This window comes from Anser brachyrhynchus, assembly GCF_964034855.1.
Source record: "Anser brachyrhynchus genome assembly, chromosome: 3".
In the NCBI taxonomy this organism is placed as follows: Eukaryota; Metazoa; Chordata; class Aves; order Anseriformes; family Anatidae; genus Anser; species Anser brachyrhynchus.
Window position 1 is genome coordinate 11,312,999 of NC_137696.1, and position 18,412 is coordinate 11,331,410.

At 44.7% G+C, this 18,412-nt stretch overlaps 1 protein-coding gene across 9 annotated transcripts in view; it reads right to left on the reverse strand.

Annotated features, from left to right (window-relative positions):
• Positions 1–18,412, reverse strand: part of CFAP61 (cilia and flagella associated protein 61) — a 111,690-nt gene that overhangs the window by 25,544 nt on the left and 67,734 nt on the right. For 8 of the 9 annotated variants that reach the window (XM_080584997.1, XM_080584996.1, XM_080584993.1 and 5 more), the window contains 5 exons: positions 14,335–14,433; positions 11,498–11,666; positions 10,030–10,204; positions 4,485–4,777; positions 29–356 (listed from right to left, as the gene is read on the reverse strand). In XM_080584997.1, coding sequence (XP_080441123.1) covers positions 29–356; positions 4,485–4,777; positions 10,030–10,204; positions 11,498–11,666; positions 14,335–14,433 — 1,064 coding nt within the window. The remainder of the gene's footprint in view (positions 1–28; positions 357–4,484; positions 4,778–10,029; positions 10,205–11,497; positions 11,667–14,334; positions 14,434–18,412) is intronic. The other variant, XM_080584995.1, reaches the window with a different exon arrangement.

An 18,412-nucleotide genomic window follows, 5' to 3' on the forward strand; every position in this document is an offset into this window, starting at 1 on the left:
AGGATGGCAGAACTCCATTTTCACGTACCTTTAATTTTACACCCCTTGTACATGGGGATGAGGCTATCCATGCCTTCTGGTGGCTTAGAAAAGGGCTTAAGGGTTGGATCAAAGAGATTCAGCATAGATGTAGCAAGTTCAAAGCCAATCTCTTTTGAATTGAAGTTGCTGTGTGTACATTCATCTGCATAATATTTCCTGGAGTACTTTGTTAAAGAACCTGCAGCCCTGATACTGACATCATTAGTATGGAATTCAGTATCAATCACAAGTCTTCCATCAAAAACAAGGCAAGCATCATTAATTGCCTTGAAGGTTTCATAATCCACAGTCCTGTAGGCAAAGCTGAAAAAGGCCTAAGAAGAAATGTAAGCAAATGCAGGTTATTATACATTAGTTACTGGCTAATTTCATAAATAAAAAGATACGTTTCATTCTGAATGTTATTTATTTTATAAAAATAGGAACATGAAATACAGTTTGATTTTGTATACACAGATAAATCCTTCTTATCCAATATTCATAGCAACTAAAATTAAAGCTATAAATATTGGATCAGAAGGGGAGAATTACTAAACCAGACTCACCTACTTCTGGTTAAGTAAATTAATTTGATAAAAAAACCTCTAAGATCACGTATGTCAGATAGCCTGAGTAGATGTGCACATTTTCTGCGTTAGTATATGAAACAGACTTGAATTCTTCATAAAGTTGTTTTGCTTCTTTCAAATGGTGAAGCTAAATTGAAAAACTAATTAATAGAAAAAGCACAATGTAGTTTGTATTTTAGCAGCATAACCATATATTACAAATATTTTTCAAACTGTTGTGCCTAACTGTATACCAGCAAACTATGCAACCATGGCTACCAGCACAGGCACATTCAATGAAATTGCAAGATAGGAAATTCAAATTGTTCAGAAGAAATTTCATCCTCATTCAAAGTACAGTCAGTGCTGTGGAGGCCAAGAAGTCTGTGAGAGGTATAAAAAGACTGAACACGTACATGAAAAGGAAAGCACTCAAATTTAATATACCTCATAGTGACCTAAACTTTGGAGAGCACATTCAAACTTCGTCAGGGCTGAAACACATCTCTAAGTATCCCAGGCCTGTATAATGCGTGCTTTAGGAAGCAGATTACTCTGCACGCCCTTACTGCTTAGAGTTACCCTGCTCTCAGAGACAGGGCACAGAGCACAGGTCTTGGATGTCGGACAGACCCACTGATCATCTGGGTCAGTGCAGAGACCATGGCTAAGTGAAATCCTTGGTACATCTGGCAGTCCATTTCTGAATCTGGTAATAAACGGAGCTGATACATATTCAGTACATTTTGGTTTATGGGAGTGAAAAGAGACACGACTTCCACTCTGTAAACACCGCCCCCTCTGTCCTACTGCTCAGCTTACAGAACTGGCCCTGAGGTAGGGATTTATTCCAGGAGCAGCATCTACAGAGGCCGTGAGCTCGCCTTCCCCACAGGAGATTTCAAGGGCATTGAAAGAAAATAGCCCTAAATCCCTGAATTCCTCCTCTAGGTCTGAAAGAAAAAGCTAGTGATAATTCCCTTCTTTTGTCCTCCTGTGGCATCTGCCTAGTCCCTCTCCTGGGATGCCAGAAAGCAGATGAGACCCCCACTCCCCAGAACGGGAGCTGAGGCAGCACAACCACGACGAGCACCACAAAGCAGGTGGAGCTGGAAGCAGCCACCATTTCGACCCACGCACTAGGTGCCGGCGTGGAACAGATGTGCACACAGCACGTCATGCAAAAGGCACTGGATGCCCCAAGAGCTTCTCTGAAACCCAGTGCAGTGCGAGGGGGAGGACTGCAGGGTCTGCCAGCCCTCCCCTTTTGTCTGCCTGCTCTGCACGGCTCTGCATGTTGATTAATAGAGTGGCTCAGACTGCTCTCAGAATCACATACATCTAACACATCTCTTGATGCCTGATTTATTTGCTTTTCAACAATGTCTAAAAGTGATTTAGAGAGGCAAAAGCCCACCTGAAATCTGGAGCCAAAAACATGCTCACCAAGGAAAGAAGTGCCTATTCAGGCCAAGATGAGAGAGGTACGTGTGAAGTTAAAAGTCCTGCGTCTCCGGGGGTCCCCAAGTCCTGGAGCACAAGAAATGAAGCATGGGCGAGTGAGCCTGGGTCACTGCAGCTCGGGACTGGGGGCACAAGCCCAAACCCCTGCCTTCCCCACACCTTCACCTCTGGCAGAAAGCATCATAAGCAACAGAAGCGGGAGAAGCTACAGCTGCAAACAGGGTCTTCACAGATGCCTCTTACAAAGGATAAAATGATGGCTGGCAGCTCCCAACAAGAGCGTAGAACAAGAGTGTAGACTGGGCATTGAGGGTTAAAAGTAGTAATGACAAAGCTGAGATATGCTTTCAATGAGATCACATGGTGTGCAAAGGGAACAGACAAAGACTTACCATCTTGTTGCTGCAATATATATATTGTGAAGCTCCAGATCCTTTAAAAGGAGCTTTCTCCTTCATCAGTGCCCTCAGCTTTTAAAATGATTACATGACAACAAATACTCCTGTCCACAACCAAGAAATATTACTGTGCAAGCCAAGGAAAGGGTGGTGAAAGAAGTTATCGGATGAGCGTGCATTACATTACTGCCCTCATCTTCAGCAGCCCGAGACATAACCACATCAGGGTAAACAGCCATCAGGAACACATCCGTCGCTTACAGTCAGCCTCAGGGAGGACACAGTTGTGACCAGGGTAAAGGAATTACCCAATTACACCACCACGGAGCTGTCCTAGGGACTGAAGGCAAGTGTCAAATGCTTACTGCCAGCTGGACAAGCCGGTCAGGAGAAAAGGCACAGGAGAGGGAAGCCAAGAGAGCTGGAAATTTTAGCACCACTGGTGAGGCAGGCACACAGCAGCAGAGGAGCTACAGCCTCTGTGCTTTTTGTATATAAACAGGTAATGAACAATGTGCAGCTAAAGAAAGGCTAACCATCTAGCAGATCCAAAATCAGGTAAGCTCTGGCTGGTGTCCTGCCTACTGACAAGCAGGACAGTGCCACTGGAGGGGAGAGGAGGGAGGGAGGGAGGGAGAGAGGGGACCGCTGCAGCCTCCAGGCTGGGAGCCATCTGTCAGCCTGGGAGGGGAAGGAGGGAGGCTGCTGCATTTGAGAAAGAGGAGATTTTCTCCTGTTGTTTTCATCCTACAGGACTCTACAAATTAAGCCCCTAAGAACTGCCAATCAACAGTTGACATTGGCTCAAATCCCAAAAGGCCCAGTGCGGCTGCAGTGCCAATTCCTGCACAGCCTGCTCCCTGGCAGACACAGCTGCTCGCTGGAGCTCCTGTCCTCCTTGGAGCCCGTCCTCACAGGCGGCTGCAAGCCCCGCAAGACAGCTGAACTGGGTTTGGAGAACAGAAAGCCCCCAACATCACAAGTAACTGCATGTCCCTCAGCTTAGAGGCCGGGTAAGACCGCAAGAGGCAAGAGCCTTGACTGGAGAAAGGACAGGCAAGGGGCACAAAGGGCAAGAGAAACAAACCACGAGGAAATGGGGATCTTGAAGGAATGGCACAGGCCACACAGGAAAGGTGATGGGAAAGAGGCGACGGGCTCGTGGGGAGGTGGTGAGTGGATATTAAGTTACAAAAACCAGATTCACATCTCTGTGGAAGAAGAATAAAAATAGATGGATTTTAGGGAAAGAGGGGAGAAACTGAAGATCTGCATGAGGAGAGAGCAAGAGGAACATCGCTACTGATATGGTGATCAAAGGTGACTGTCAGTGGATAAAAGTGTTGTGCAAGGTCTTCACCTCCTTCAGGAAAGGCTGAGATATCCATACATGGAAAAGGACTGGAAAAAAAACAATGATTTGTAGGGACCACCGGTGGCTGGTGACCTCTCTGGGGGTGCTATGTGGTCCCTCCTTTCCAGAACTACAGCAGACTTGAGGCACAAAGGAGCCTGCAGGCAGTGGGGATGTGCTGTGAGGCCTTAAGGCTTCCTAAGGATGCACGTTTTAAAATGACTCTACTAGAAGCTCACTCACACAGATTAGCCCAATGATGAGAAACAGGGCTGCTTTGCCCATTTGGAAAGGTTAAAAACCATCTCAGATCTCATGGATGTGTGAGTGTGTGTGTGTAATTTACCTAGATAAGGTAGATGAACAAAAATGCAGTCATTAATGGTGAGGGAGAAATTTCTAGAATTATGCTGAAAACATATTAGGAGTATTTGTCATTCAGCAGTGAACAACTACTTGTGAGTCAGCTGACTAAAATACATTTAAATCCAGATCAGTCAGGGAATTAACAATGGTATTATTTGGATTTTTACAAAACAATCCTTCAGACTAACAAGTGAATGCTAATTCTTCTAGAGACAATGAGAAAATAGATAAATCAGCAAGGGACTATCATGATTTGACGGTCTTTGTCTTAAAGAACAGACTGAAGGAAATACAATGAAAGCATATACTTACCGAACACTGCAATTTGAATGGTTTTGTATTAGTAGTGAAAGCAGCACAAGTGATAAGGTCTGGGTCGTCGCCTTTGCTCCACTGTGCCAGGATACTGTCATAATAAACAGACACGCCAGCCTCTGACAGTGCCTCCTGAACAGCACTTTCGATTTCACTGTTGTTAAGGCAAGTAACATTTGAGCTGAGTGGAGGCTGCACGAGATGTATGCGAGAACCATTAATTCCAAGAGATAAGAGGGTTTCTACCGTGGTGTAAATGTCAATTGTATTCCCATAGACAATGACGTTCCCTAAGGGGGAAAAAAAAGGGGGGGGAAATTTCTAAGATGTACAATGAAAACCTTATTAGTGTAACTCAGATGATAATAACACGAAATTGCTCTCTTTGACCCTCTTATTTCTCTGATGCTATGAAGCAAACAATGTTACCTAGCAACAGTAGCTAAGATAATTTAGTGAAGAATCTGTACAAAACATCCCACAAAGTAAGCAAGTACTTAACACAGAAGTATGACATTCATTTTGACCCCATAATTTGAAATTATTTTGATTGAAAATCCTTTGGGAACAAAAAAAACCCACCCATTTTTATTTTGTTCTACTCTCTCTCCTCAATTTTGCTCAGTTTTGCTTAGTCAAAGCACTTACTGGAGGGACATGGGGAACAGGAGCAAATTAAATGCATCATGCAGAAAAACATATACAAACTAGAAAGACCAACACAGAGAAAACCAGGCGTTGTGCAGTACAGGAGGTCACCAGCTCTGTGGCTTCCTCCTGCCAAGCCTCCATCTCCAGACAGCAGAGAGGCCCCTGCGGACGCAGCCCTGTGCTGCTCTGCGCAGGTGGCTGATGAGAGGCCCCAGACCCAAAGGCCTGATGCTGTGCTGCGAAGCAGCCCAGCCAGAACTGCACACTGCTGGGAAACCAGCACGTTCGAGGCAGACGCTTGTGACAGGTATGAAAGCAGCCCTTGGATATCACTGCTCCTTTCACAGTGCATTGCCACTATTTCAACCAGCTCCATCTTTCCCCCCAGGCAAAGGGAGCTCTGATTCAGACCTACACTTCCCACCTTTCAAGGGAATGCCTTTCGCTCCAAAGCCGCAGGCTGTTTGGTAGGATCCTGCAGCATTCGCCCACTGAAGCGGTACCACTTCAAACTGCGTAGTTAAAGACGAGAGCAAACAGGTGAGGACGGGAGGTAGCAGGTTCTGTAACTCACAGCCCTCCTGGCAAGGTGGGAGGCAGACCTGGATACGTAGGGGCATTTGTGTGCTTTATCTAAGGTCGGTGTAATATAAAGCACTAAGTACTCATTTGAGCAAGGCCCGAAAACTGCTCCTCTCCTCCCTGCCCTCTGTCAGAATAGAAAGCATCACCAGGCTCTCCAATCTGCTCCGCCTTCAGGTAACCCTTGCAAAATGACACAGCTCTTGTAGGACAGACTGAGAACTCCCTTCTCAGTGACAACAGGGAATGAGAAGTGCTTACTGTGGTGGTTTTACTCGGGTGGGTGGCCAAGCTCCACCACAACCGCTCTCTCAGTCCCCATCCTCAAAGAGGAACAGGGAGAAAATAGGATGAAAAGGGCTCAAGGGTTGAGATAAGGACGAGGAGATTGCGCAGTAATTATTGTGACGGACAAAACAGACTCAGCATAGGGAGATAGAAAGATTTATTGCCTATTACTAACACGCTAGAGAAGCGAGAAACAAAGGAAAGAAACCAAAAGCACCTTCCTCCCCCATCCACCCTCTTCCACCTCCACCCCCAAGGGGCACAGAGGAACGGGGGAATGGGGGTTATGGACAGTCTATAGCACTTCTTCTCTGCCACTCCTTCTCAGTCACTCTTGTCCCCTGTGCTGTGGGGTCCCTCCCATGGGATGCAGTCCTTGCTGGACTGATCCGGCGTGGGCTGCCCACAGGCAGCAGCTCTTCAAGAACTGCTCCAGATATGCGTCCGTACCACGGGGTCCATCCCTCAGGAGCAAACTGCTCCAACCTGGGTCCCCCAGGGGCAGCAGCTCCTGCCAGGTCACCTGCTCCTGCGTGGTCTCCTCTCCATGGGCTACAGGTTTGGCCCGGAATCTGCTCCGGCAGGGGTCTTCCACAGGCCACAGTCTCCGTCGGTGCAGGTCCACCTGCTCCACCGTGGTCTCCTCCACCGGCTGCAGCGTGGAACCCTGCTCCACCATGGTACTCTATGGGCTGCAGGGGGACAGCCTGCTTCACCATGAGCCTCACCACAGGCTGCAAGGGACTTCTGCTCCGGTGCTTGGAGCACCTCTCCCCCTCCTTCTTCACTGACCTTGGAGCCTGCAAGGCTGTTCCTCACTCCTCTCACTCTCCCAGCTGCTGTGTGGCGCAGCGTTTTTTTTTCCCCTGACTTAAATATGCTCTCACAGAGGTGCAAAAGAACATCACTTATTGGCTCAGCTCTGGTCAGCAGTGGGGCCCGTACCAAACATGGGGCAGCTTCTAGATCCTTCTCACAGAAGCCACCCCTATGGCCCCCTGCTACCAAAACCTTGCCACGTAAACCCACTACACTTACCTAAGGTGCAGCCTAGCAAAGTGTCATTCTGACTCTAAGGCATGAAAGTCTGGGCAGCAGAGAGATCTTCACTATTTGGTGGAACCAGCCTGCTCAGGGGGAGTTCAGTGATTGCATTACATGTTGGCATTTCTGTATATACAAGATCAGATTCCAGCCTCGCATTTCTCAAGGAAAATTAAAATTCTGTTTTATATGGTAATATTTAATACAACTACATTGGATTAAGGAAAGCAATGCTCCTTTACTGACCTCTTGTAAATCAACAATTTACAGTTTCTGCTTATTACAATATTAGTGGCTTTTTAGATTACAGTGCTAGTAGTCAAGGAACTACCGATATTCATTATGGACTGAAATTATGTTCACTGGACAGATAGCAATTCCTCAGGATGCTTTTATTATTTAACTACATGAAAATGTATCTATCTGTGAGTAAACATAATAATCTTCCATGGAAAAAAGCAGCCATAAATAAAGACCACTAGAGTAGTTTTATTATTTATTACTCAAATGTCAGTGTTCTGCTGCAGAGCAGGCTCATTCATTTTCCACAAGTGGAAGCACAAGATTTCAGTGACCCCAGCATGACCTGACTCTTTTTAGTTTGCAAAAGCTAAAGAAGAAAACCTGTATTAGCTAAAGCATCAGTGTCTCTGGTTGGTGATTCAGGCACTGGAATTTTAATACGATAGTATTCCTACAAACATGCTTTTAATAAGGCAGTAAACTATGTTTAGGTAAAGAGAAAAAATAATTGCTCAATTTTGGGCCATTAAAACAGTTTTGTTCCTTACTTTACTCCCATCCTACTTTTTATTTTCATGGAAAGTGCAGTGCTAATAGGAGATGAATTTCAATTAGTTACAATTACAGTTGTAATAGGTTACATGCGTTAGGTGGCTGGGTTTCATCAGAGAAGCTAAAGCACCAGGGCTAGGGGCTGGTGCTCACCCTGCTCCGGGCCCCAGGCAGCAGTCGGCCCTTCCCGAGCTGCCAGCCCAGGAGTGGGCAGCTGCGGAGCAGCAAAGGATGTGGCTCTCTGCTTGTCCCACGGGTCCTCCAGCATCGCCTGCTGCTCAGCACATGTGTGATTCCTCCTGCCAGCCTGCTACCAGGCTGATCCTGCTCTGCTTAACTTCGGTAAAAAAGCACCCGCTGGTTTCAACCAGAATGAAGTGGTACCCAGCATTTGCACAGGAAAAAAAGGCAGTTTAAAACCTCTACTTTAACTCTTAATTAAAAGCCACTCTCAAAATCAGTGCTACCAAACGAAGTTTTCATCCAATTAGGCTAATAAGACTCACATGGTGAAGTTCAGTGCTTAACACTTCCCTTCAAAAAAAGCTCCAGAACTACCAGTGGTCTTGGAGGTATATTCATCCCCTCTCCTGTCCAGAGCTTTTCCTCCTCAGCCCTCCATGGAGCTGGGGCAGCTGAGCACAGACCATGCCCTGAGCCCCCTGTGCCAGCTGCCCCAGTTCTGGGGGTGTTGCTCCTGGCCCCGGCCCTAGCCCAGGGCTCAGTCCCATAGGACCCTGCCGAGTGCTTCCAGGCACCCTCTGGCAGGAAACATGTCTCGACACAGCAGAAGCCGTAGATTTAGCTTACAGCTGAAGACATGATAGTGCCTAATTAATATATCCATCTTTACACCACAGCAAAAGCCAGCAGCAATACTGAAATTATTAATATTAACTTAGTAATAAAGGTGCATTGGTCCCAAAAGAGATGAGGTGTAGTAAGACTGCTCTTGTGCCTGAGGAGCAGTTCTGGGTGCCTTGCATCCTGGACACTGTCTCCTTCTCAGCTGCATTTCTGCTCAGGTGTGTTGGAGCACATTCCAGGACTGGGCATGCACAGATTTACATGAAAGATGAGCAGTAACAAATAGGGAGAAGCAACCACCTCATCTGTTTATGCAAACGCAGCTGTGCATGTCAGCTGGACACTAGGCAAAACCATACAGACTGCTTTATTTACATGCCTGAGGCCAGGAAGCTATTTGAGGAAAACGTGAACTGAGACATTACCATGTTTATTGTCTTCTGACCTGACCACAGCCAGACTTGGAGGATGATAAAGAAACCTCCAGTATCTTGAGAACTTCCTTAAAGGTCTGCCAAGCCAGACACAAACTTAGCAGACCATGGCAAATAACTATCAATTTTCATTATTCTACTCTCTACCAAGTAAGCCAGTTCAACTACATTTTTAGGAAATTCTTGTTGCATTCAATTGACAGGAACTTCCTACAAAGACAGCTTTCCTCCTCTGAACTCTGCCCTGACTCAGATCTGGCACAAAGAAGAGAGGATACGTGAGTTCATTCACTGTTTTATCTCTTTTTCTGCACTTGAAAGAGTTTAACTCAGAAGCCTGGACGATACCAGGTGTTTTCTATAGCATGCACATTCAGTGAATATATGAACAACACACACATGAGCAGGCTCAAGAAGTACACGTATGATGGACAAAAACCTGCACAAATGTGTGATGTAAAGGGATAAAAGAAAATACAGGGAGCCTGCAGTTCTATGTGTAAATCTGTAACTGATGCAACAGAACACAAAGATGACAGGTACTGAAAAAAAAAACACCTCTGAATTTAGACCTGTTTTCTTCATGTTATGCCTTGAATCTACGTATTTTTCTATACAACATAAAAACACACTCACTAATTAAATTATTATTTAATTGTCAAATTAATGACTCCAACTAGCTTTGCATTTGGGATTCATTTTGTTTTATATAATAATTACAGATAATTAATCTACCTCAAGCTTTTTTTTTTTTTTTCCCCTAGCTAAATATGCTGGGTATCAAAAATGACAACAAATTTTAAATTCATCTGGAAAACAAAGCACAGCAGATGAAAGACTTTGTTAGAATTAATCAGGCACCAATCACACCATGGAATTAAGGAAACGATAAGCTTAGAAAACATTTCTGCAAATGTGTGTGTGTTTACCAAAACCCCTACCTTCTGAGTTGACGATGTTTTCTTCCAGCCAGTGCATTGCCTTTAAGCAGTCCTGATCGTCATTGAGAGTAAAATGGTTGGAAGGGACTTTCCCTGTGTATCTCTGTGGCCATTCACTTAGGACATCTCTGTTAGTTGGGAGTTTACTGACATCTGCTCCAGTAGGAGACAGGACCTGGAACAAATGAATGAATGAATATATGGCATAAATCTTGGAGCACTGCTAAGAAAGATTTTTAAAATCAGCTCTATGTAATAAAAAAGAAACCATATGATAAAAATAATTCCTTCCTTCCTTTTTAATTTTATAGAGCTTAGAAGTAAGAATAGATGATGCTTTCTTCTTGAAGACTGATAAAGCCTGAGTTTTTTCTTGCTTCCTTATTTTTCTTTCTCCTCCAGTGTAGTTATTTCCCACAACTTATATTGCAAATTAGAGTTGCTTCCAAATATCTTTTTCTAGGAGCACTTAAAGTCATTCAGACCATACTTTAACTTCTGTTTCATCCCTGATGAATAGTGAACATAGATTGTCATTTGAAGTGTGTCTCAACTCTGAAGAGCAATTACAGAAAAAAATGTTTTTTTCTTGCTCCACAAATCTGTTGCACACATGTTGTCCTCCATGTAATGCAGAAGTTTCATGGAACACGCCCCATACCCATTTCATAGTCAATAATCCAATCACAATTAAACTAATGATACAGAACTGGAAGAAACTATCTAGTACACAGAGGTCTGATTCAGCAGCAAGACAGAGCTCTCAGTTCCACCCCCACACACACACTTTCTGAAACCTGCACCGCTGCTGTAAACCAGGGGAATGGCAAAATTGCTTTAGTTGTCACCAAGGCTAAAACAAAGCACCCCAGCTGGAAAACTGGTCCTTCTCACTCTTGAGCCTTCACTTCCCAGGATTGTGTCCCCCAGCATAAATGCTGTGAGATTCCACTGAACACCATAGGTCACCTTCCCTGAAGCATTTTGTCTCACTTGAAACACAACTGTGTGCTACAATAACATACAGCACCTTGTAGGTGCCTAGGCATGGTCATCATGAGAACTGAGTAATTAATTTGATAAGGAATTGCCTCCATTGCCAAAACTAGGTCAAATGGTGTTACACCAGCTGGAGTTAAGTCTCCTGTGGCTGGGGCCACATGTCGTTTGGGCCTACTCTTCAGTGGGTTTAATGGTCACAGTGGCAAAATACTGGCAGCTTTGCTTAATATCTGGTACTGAGCAGTGACATTACTTGTAGAAAAATTTGTAAATCTCCCTCTCTTATCTGCTCCAAACTCTATAGCTGCACTGAAGCAGAACAACCTGCCATGCTGTAGGGCTGCTTTCTGGTTATACAATTGCTATGGAGTACTCTACTCCTTTGCTGATCACAGAAATGCTCTTCACTGTAAAAAAATGTTTACTTTTTTTTTTTCTTTTTTCTTCACTCTGCACACAATCTTACCTGGTATTTCTGTCCCATGCAGAGAACAAGGTAGTCATACGGTACTTTTCTCTGCTTGGAAATAACTACATATTTGGCAGTGCGATTTATGCCAATCATTTTACCAACCACAATGTTAACCCAGGAGCAAAGTGACATCTGTGCATAATCTTCATCATTAAAACAGTGGCTGTGAAGAAAGAATATCTGTAAGTGACATTTCAGCAGCTGACAGCAGGCATTAATTAGACATCTGGTGAGTTAGCCAAAGTCTCCTAGTGGTTCAAGTCTGTTCTCTTGCTGTGAGTTTACTGCAGCCTATAGTAAAAGATTAGTCATTATGGAATACTCAGTTACAAATTGACAACTTTCTGCTAAAACCAAATAATCCCTCCCAGCACTGGGCCATACAACCACATAATTTAAAAACAAACTCTGAAATAAATGCTTTATGTTGCTTTTCATTTGCAGCTTGATGTGAGGAGGAGACTTTTGCACCTGCAAAGAAAATATTTTAATAATTCATTTTTTTATCCTATTCTAGATTCTCATGTTGTTTTTTTTTCACTTGTGCTTCATTTGGTATTCAGCTTCACCAATAGGAGCTATGGTGAGATGCAAATACAATTATGGCACCACTGGTATTTTAACACCTTTGTACCAAAGTGTTAGTCTGGAAAGTTTAAAAATAAGTAGAAAGGTAGTAAAATGCTTGTCAGAGGTGAAAGAGGTAGGCAGGGATATCCATTTTTTTTCTTGGTGATCTTTTTCCAAATGAACTTTTCCAAAATATAAGAATGAAAGATGCTGGAAACTCACTAAAATGACCCCTACCCACAAACTTTCAAAAGTCTGTAAAATGCAACTGAATTCCTCTGCAAGATGAACTGAATATTAACAGGCATAAAGGAGAAATTATCATACTGGTTATCCAAAAGAAAACAAAATTGGCAGGTTTATGAGGGAAATGTGCAGATGTGAAAAATGCTAATCTTCACTAAGAGAACTCAGGGACATGGTTTAGTGGATGATACTGGTGGTAGGGGTATGGTTGGACCAGATGATCTTGGAGGGCTTTTCCACCCTTAATGATTCTATGAACTCAGAGACTCAACACCGACAACTTATTTTACTCTAGTACCAGAACACACATTCTAAAACATCAGAGCTGACTGGTACACATTAATTGCTGTTAGTGATTTCCCAAAATTATCCTAGAGGATGATGGCAATAACAAATAGAAAACCAAAGGGAGAAACAAACAAAGTTGCTTTCATGTCCCGAAGAATTTTAGAACAGAATGTCCAGGCTTTCTGAGGTGCTCTGCATCCTCCGTACTCACAAATACCAGAGGGAAATAAATAAGGGAAGAAAACCACTGACAATTCTGAACTATAATCATGCAGAAATCTATAAATAAAATGGACATCAAGAAGAGATGAGGTTTTTCAAAAGCACCTTTATAATTGAGGTACACAGCTCCTGGGAGACTGATATTCCAAAATCACAGGGATGCTTTCAAAAATCATACCCTGCAGAGTTCCATTTCACTCTTAATCCGCTTTCAAATGTTAACAGCTAATTCTGGGGATGCAGCCATGAACGGCAACTTTCTATCAGGGTGGATATTTTGTTATTACAAGTCTTTTTTTACAGTATATTCCAGAAAAAGTGTACATGCATTTGTGTGAGTATACAATCTCTTCATTTCCTAGACTTGTACTTAAAAACACCCCTTTCTACAGTAAAAAATTAATCCTGGTAACTAGTTATCAAAAATTTCTTGCTCTTCACAGGGCAAAATTCCAAATATGGTAAGTTAGTTTTAAACATGTCCACATCACACCATTTCCATGGCTTTGTAGAGATTTCTGTTTTAAGGAGACATTGAGTTGTTTTGTCATTTAAAGAGCTGTCTCTTTAGGGCTTTACTGCTTTCTAAGTAAAAAATTGGTAAGAACAATGTGCTGGTTCCAAATGTCACATGCCAAATCCAAATAAATTATACCAAGTTTATCCCCAGCTACTCAAAATGACTGTGCTTCTCAATGTCCAGAACAACAATGATCTTCTCTGGAGTGGGGATTCCTGGTCACTACTCCAATATAAAAAATAAAATGCCTAAAAGAAATATACCAAATTTAAGTGAGAATTATACACTGTGAATTTTAATGAGGCAAAATTTTATCCTAGTAGTTGGAAGCTACTCTACTTATTGGCAAACAAGAAAACTTGTGAAAATATTTGACCACATTTGACACAAGCATCTTTCAGTCTTCCCTTGAGATGTTCTGCACCAGAATCATAGCTCTGCCAGCCAGGTGACAGTGAGCATAAGGGACTGGAGCAAGACTTCCAAACACAGGCCAATGACTGACACACAAACAGTTCACAAGCAGCAGGATTGATGCAGCACAGTTCTTCCAAATCTGTCAACTTAATCTTAAATGTTCCCCTGCGTACTCAGCTCCCTCCCAGGTTGTCAGCATTATTTGGAACAAAACTCACGGAAGTTAAATTAAGCAATATTTAAACATCAAACATACATCTTTTGTCATCTATCCTTAACCTGGAGATCTAAGTAATCTAAGAAGTCTTGGACAGCAGAGCAGCGTTCTGGTATAATATGATGGACCACTGTCCTGAAGTTACTGCTTTAGTAATGCTTTGTGCTATTTCCCTAGTAACAGTTATATTTAACACATTTCACAGGTGAATGCATGTTATATAGAGAGACTGGATTATTTTGAGAGCACCTGCCTATGTTCCTATTTAAAATTTAGCACAAGTTCACAGAAAATTACAAAATGTTATGCTTTCCTTTGAAGCTATGGAACTGTTTAGATATTAAATCAAACCTGTTAATTAAAAATCTTCTATGTTTGGAGGCTGGAAGGTCTTTTCCTGGAAGGCCGTGAATTGAAATCAAGGTCAGATTGTTAAACTTCAGGTGCGGACTGTGGAAAGAAAGACATGCCACAGTTAAATCAATGTGATTTTGCTGAGTCTCCATTTGGTACAGCTATAATGTGAGTGCATTTTAACATATAGTTATAAGCTGTATTGACAGATAACTGATTTCCCCAATCCATCCTTACGGCTCTTATTCGAGCTGTAGCACAATGTTGTCTCAATTCTGACAGAAATATTTAGATTCTCTCATGTCACTAGAAACTCTGATCCTAAGACTTTCTGGCAGGACTTAACTTCCATGACCACAATAGATATTGCAAGACCACCAAGTCTTTGCTCAAAGGCTGGAAAAAAATGAAAAACAAAATCCAGTACTCAGTCTGGTGAGTCTCACTGATTTCAAGCACTTTGCTTAACAGGAGTGGATCAAAGAATGAGCTTCAGGACCAGCAGAAGAAAGGTCAAGAAGCACTTAAAAAAATCATGCTGGAAATCTGCAGTTATCTAGACATTTGCTGAAAAACTGTGCAATACTCTAATTATCATTTTTATGTCATTTGTCGAGTACATGCTACAAGGGAAGTCAACCTCTGCAGCAATGCAACGTATTATGCTTAAAGCAGGGTTCTAAAACATGAAAGGTCTTGTCCAGAGCAGTGTACTTCTTTGTGTCATTTTCATGAGTAATGTACTCTTTCCAGTACACCATCACACAACATGTGAAAACACAGGAAGCTGTGGTCCTGTTGGAGAACTGGGAACAGCTACTGCTGTTCATAGCTCACCTTCCATAAGCAGAGACATGGCTGCAGGAAAGGAAGAAATTATTCCTGACAAGTAATGTGGCTGCTTCCTGCACCAGGTCTACTGAAATCACAGAATCACAGAATCACAGAATCGTCTAGGTTGGAAGAGACCTCCAAGATCATCTAGTCCAACCTCTGTCCTAACACTAACAAGACCTCCACTAAACCATATCACTAAGGGCTACATCTAAATGTCTTTTAAAGATCTCCAGGGATGGCGACTCAACCACTTCCCTGGGCAGTCCATTCCAATGCCTAACAACCCTTTCAGTAAAGAAGTTCTTCCTAACATCCAACCTAAACCTCCCCTGGCGCAACTTTAGCCCATTCCCTCTCGTCCTGTCACCAGGCACGTGGGAGAATAGACCAACCCCCACCTCAATACAGCCTCCTTTAAGGTACCTATAGAGAGCGATGAGGTCTCCCCTGAGCCTCCTCTTCTCCAGGCTAAACAACCCCAGCTCCCTCAGCTGCTCCTCGTAAGCCTTGTTCTCCAGACCCCTCACCAGCTTCTTTGCCCTTCTCTGGACTCTCTCGAGCACCTCCATGTCCTTCTTGTAGCGAGGGGCCCAAAACTGAACACAGTACTCGAGGTGCGGCCTCACCAGAGCCGAGTACAGGGGGACAATCACCTCCCTAGACCTGCTGGCCACACTGTTTCTTATACAGGCCAGGATGCTGTTGGCCTTCTTGGCCACCCGAGCACACTGCTGGCTCATATTCAGCTGCCTATCAACCAGTATTCCCAGGTCCTTCTCGGCCAGGCAGCTTTCCAACCACTCATCTCCCAGCCTGTAGCGCAGCTTGGGGTTGTTACGCCCCAGATGCAGGACCCGGCACTTGGCCTTGTTGAACTTCATACAGTTGACCTCAGCCCATCGGTCCAGCCTATCCAGATCCTCCTGCAGAGCCTTCCTTCCCTCAACCAGATCGACACACGCACCTAACTTGGTGTCATCTGCAAACTTACTGAGGGTGCACTCGATCCCCTCATCCAGGTCATCGATAAAGATATTAAAGAGGACTGGCCCCAGCACTGAGCCCTGGGGGACTCCACTAGTAACCGGCCTCCAACTGGATTTGGCTCCATTCACCACAACTCTTTGGGCCCGGCCATCCAGCCAGTTTTTAACCTAACAAAGCGTACGCCAGTCCAAGCCACGAGCAGCCAGTTTCTTGAGGAGAATGCTGTGGGAAACGGTGTCAAAAGCCTTACTGAAGTCAAGGTAGATCACATCCACAGCCTTCCCCTCATCCACCAAGTGCATCACTTGATCATAGAAGGAGATCAGGTTCGTCAAGCAGGACCTGCCTTTCATAAACCCATGCTGACTGGGCCTGATCGTCTGGTTGCCCTGCAAGTGCCGCGTGATGACATTCAAGATAATCTGCTCCATGAGCTTCCCTGGCACTGAGGTCAAACTAACAGGCCTATAGTTTCCCGGGTCTATCCTCCGGCCCTTCTTGTAGATGGGCGTCACGTTTGCTAGCCGCCAGTCGACTGGGACCTCCCCTGATAGCCAGGACCGCCGATAAATGATGGAAAGCGGCTTGGCCAGCTCCTCCGCCAGTTCACTCAGTACCCTCGGGTGGATCCCATCCGGCCCCATCGACTTGCGTACATCCAAGTGCTGTAGCAGGTCGCCAACCATTTCCTCATGGATTATGAGGGCCACATCCTGTTCCCCATCCCCTTCCACCAGCTCAGGGTACCAGGTATCCAGAGAACAACTGGTCTTGCCGCTAAAGACTGAGGCAAAGAAGGCATTGAGCACCTCAGCCTTTTCCTCATCTTTTGTAACTAAGTTTCCCCCCCATCCAGTAAAGGATGGAGATTCTCCTTAGTCCTCCTTTTTGTGTTGATGTATTTGTAAAAACGTTTTTTGTTATCTTTAACGGCAGTAGCCAGATTGAGCTCCAGATGAGCTTTGGCCTTTCTAATTTTGTCTCTGCACAGCCTCGCAACATCCTTGAAGTCCTCTTGAGTAGCCCGCCCTCTTTTCCAAAGATTATAAACCCTCCTTTTTCTCCTAAGCTCTAGCCACAACTCTCTGTTCCGCCAGGCTGGTCTAGTTCCGCGTCGGCTCGTCTTTCAGCACGTGGGGACAGACCGCTCCTGAGCCATTAAGATTTCCTTCTTGAAGAGTGCCCAGTCTTCCTGGACTCCTCTGCCCTTCAGAACCTCCTCCCAAAGGACTCTGCCAACCAGTGTCCTGAACAGCTCAAAGTCAGCCCTCCGGAAGTTCAAGACAGCGGTTTTACTCGTCACCTTCCTGACTTCGCCAAGAATAGCGAACTGAACCATTTCGTGGTCACGCTGCCCAAGACAGCTCTCGACCACCACATTTCCCACCAGTCCTTCTCTGTTTGTGAACAACAGGTCTAGCGGGGCACCTCCCTTGGTAGGCTGTCTAACCAGCTGCGTCAGGAAGCTATCTTCCATGCTCTCCAGAAACCTCTTAGACTGCTTTCTCTGGGCTGTGTTGTGCTTCCAGGATATGTCCGGGAAGTTGAAGTCCCCCATGAGAACAAGCGCTGACGATTTCGCGGCTTCTGCCAGCTGCCTGTACAACATCGGTCTCCTCATCCTGGTTTGGTGGTCTATAACAGACCCCCACCAGGATGCTTGCCTTGTTGGCCTTCCCGCTGATCCTAACCCATAGAGACTCAACCTTATCATTCCCAGCCTCCAGTTCCTCAACATCAAAACACTCTAATATAGAGAGCCACACCACCACCCCTTCTGTGCTGCCTGTCCCTTCTGAAGAGCCTATAGCCATCCATCGCAGCACTCCAGTCATGGGAGTGGTCCCACCACATTTCCGTGATGGCAACCAAGTCATAGCCTTCCTGCTGCACGATGGCTTCCAGCTCCTCTTGTTTGTTACCCATGCTGCGTGCATTAGTGTAGATGCACTTCAGCTGGGCCATTGCCTTCTTCCCCGGCTTTGCCATTGTTCCCCCTGTTACAGCTCCAACAAGCCTAATTTCAGCCCCATCCCCCTTCTTTCCTAGTTTAAAGCCCTCTCAACGAGCCCTGCCAGCTCCTGGGCTAGGATCCGTTTTCCGCTTAGAGATAAGGACCCGTCTGCGGACACCAGGCCGGGTGCCGAGTAAAGCGCCCCATGGTCAAAAAAAACAAAATTTCTGTGTTGGCACCAGCCTCTGAGCCATGTGTTAATCAGGTGGGCTTTCCGTGTCCTCTCGGTACCCCTCC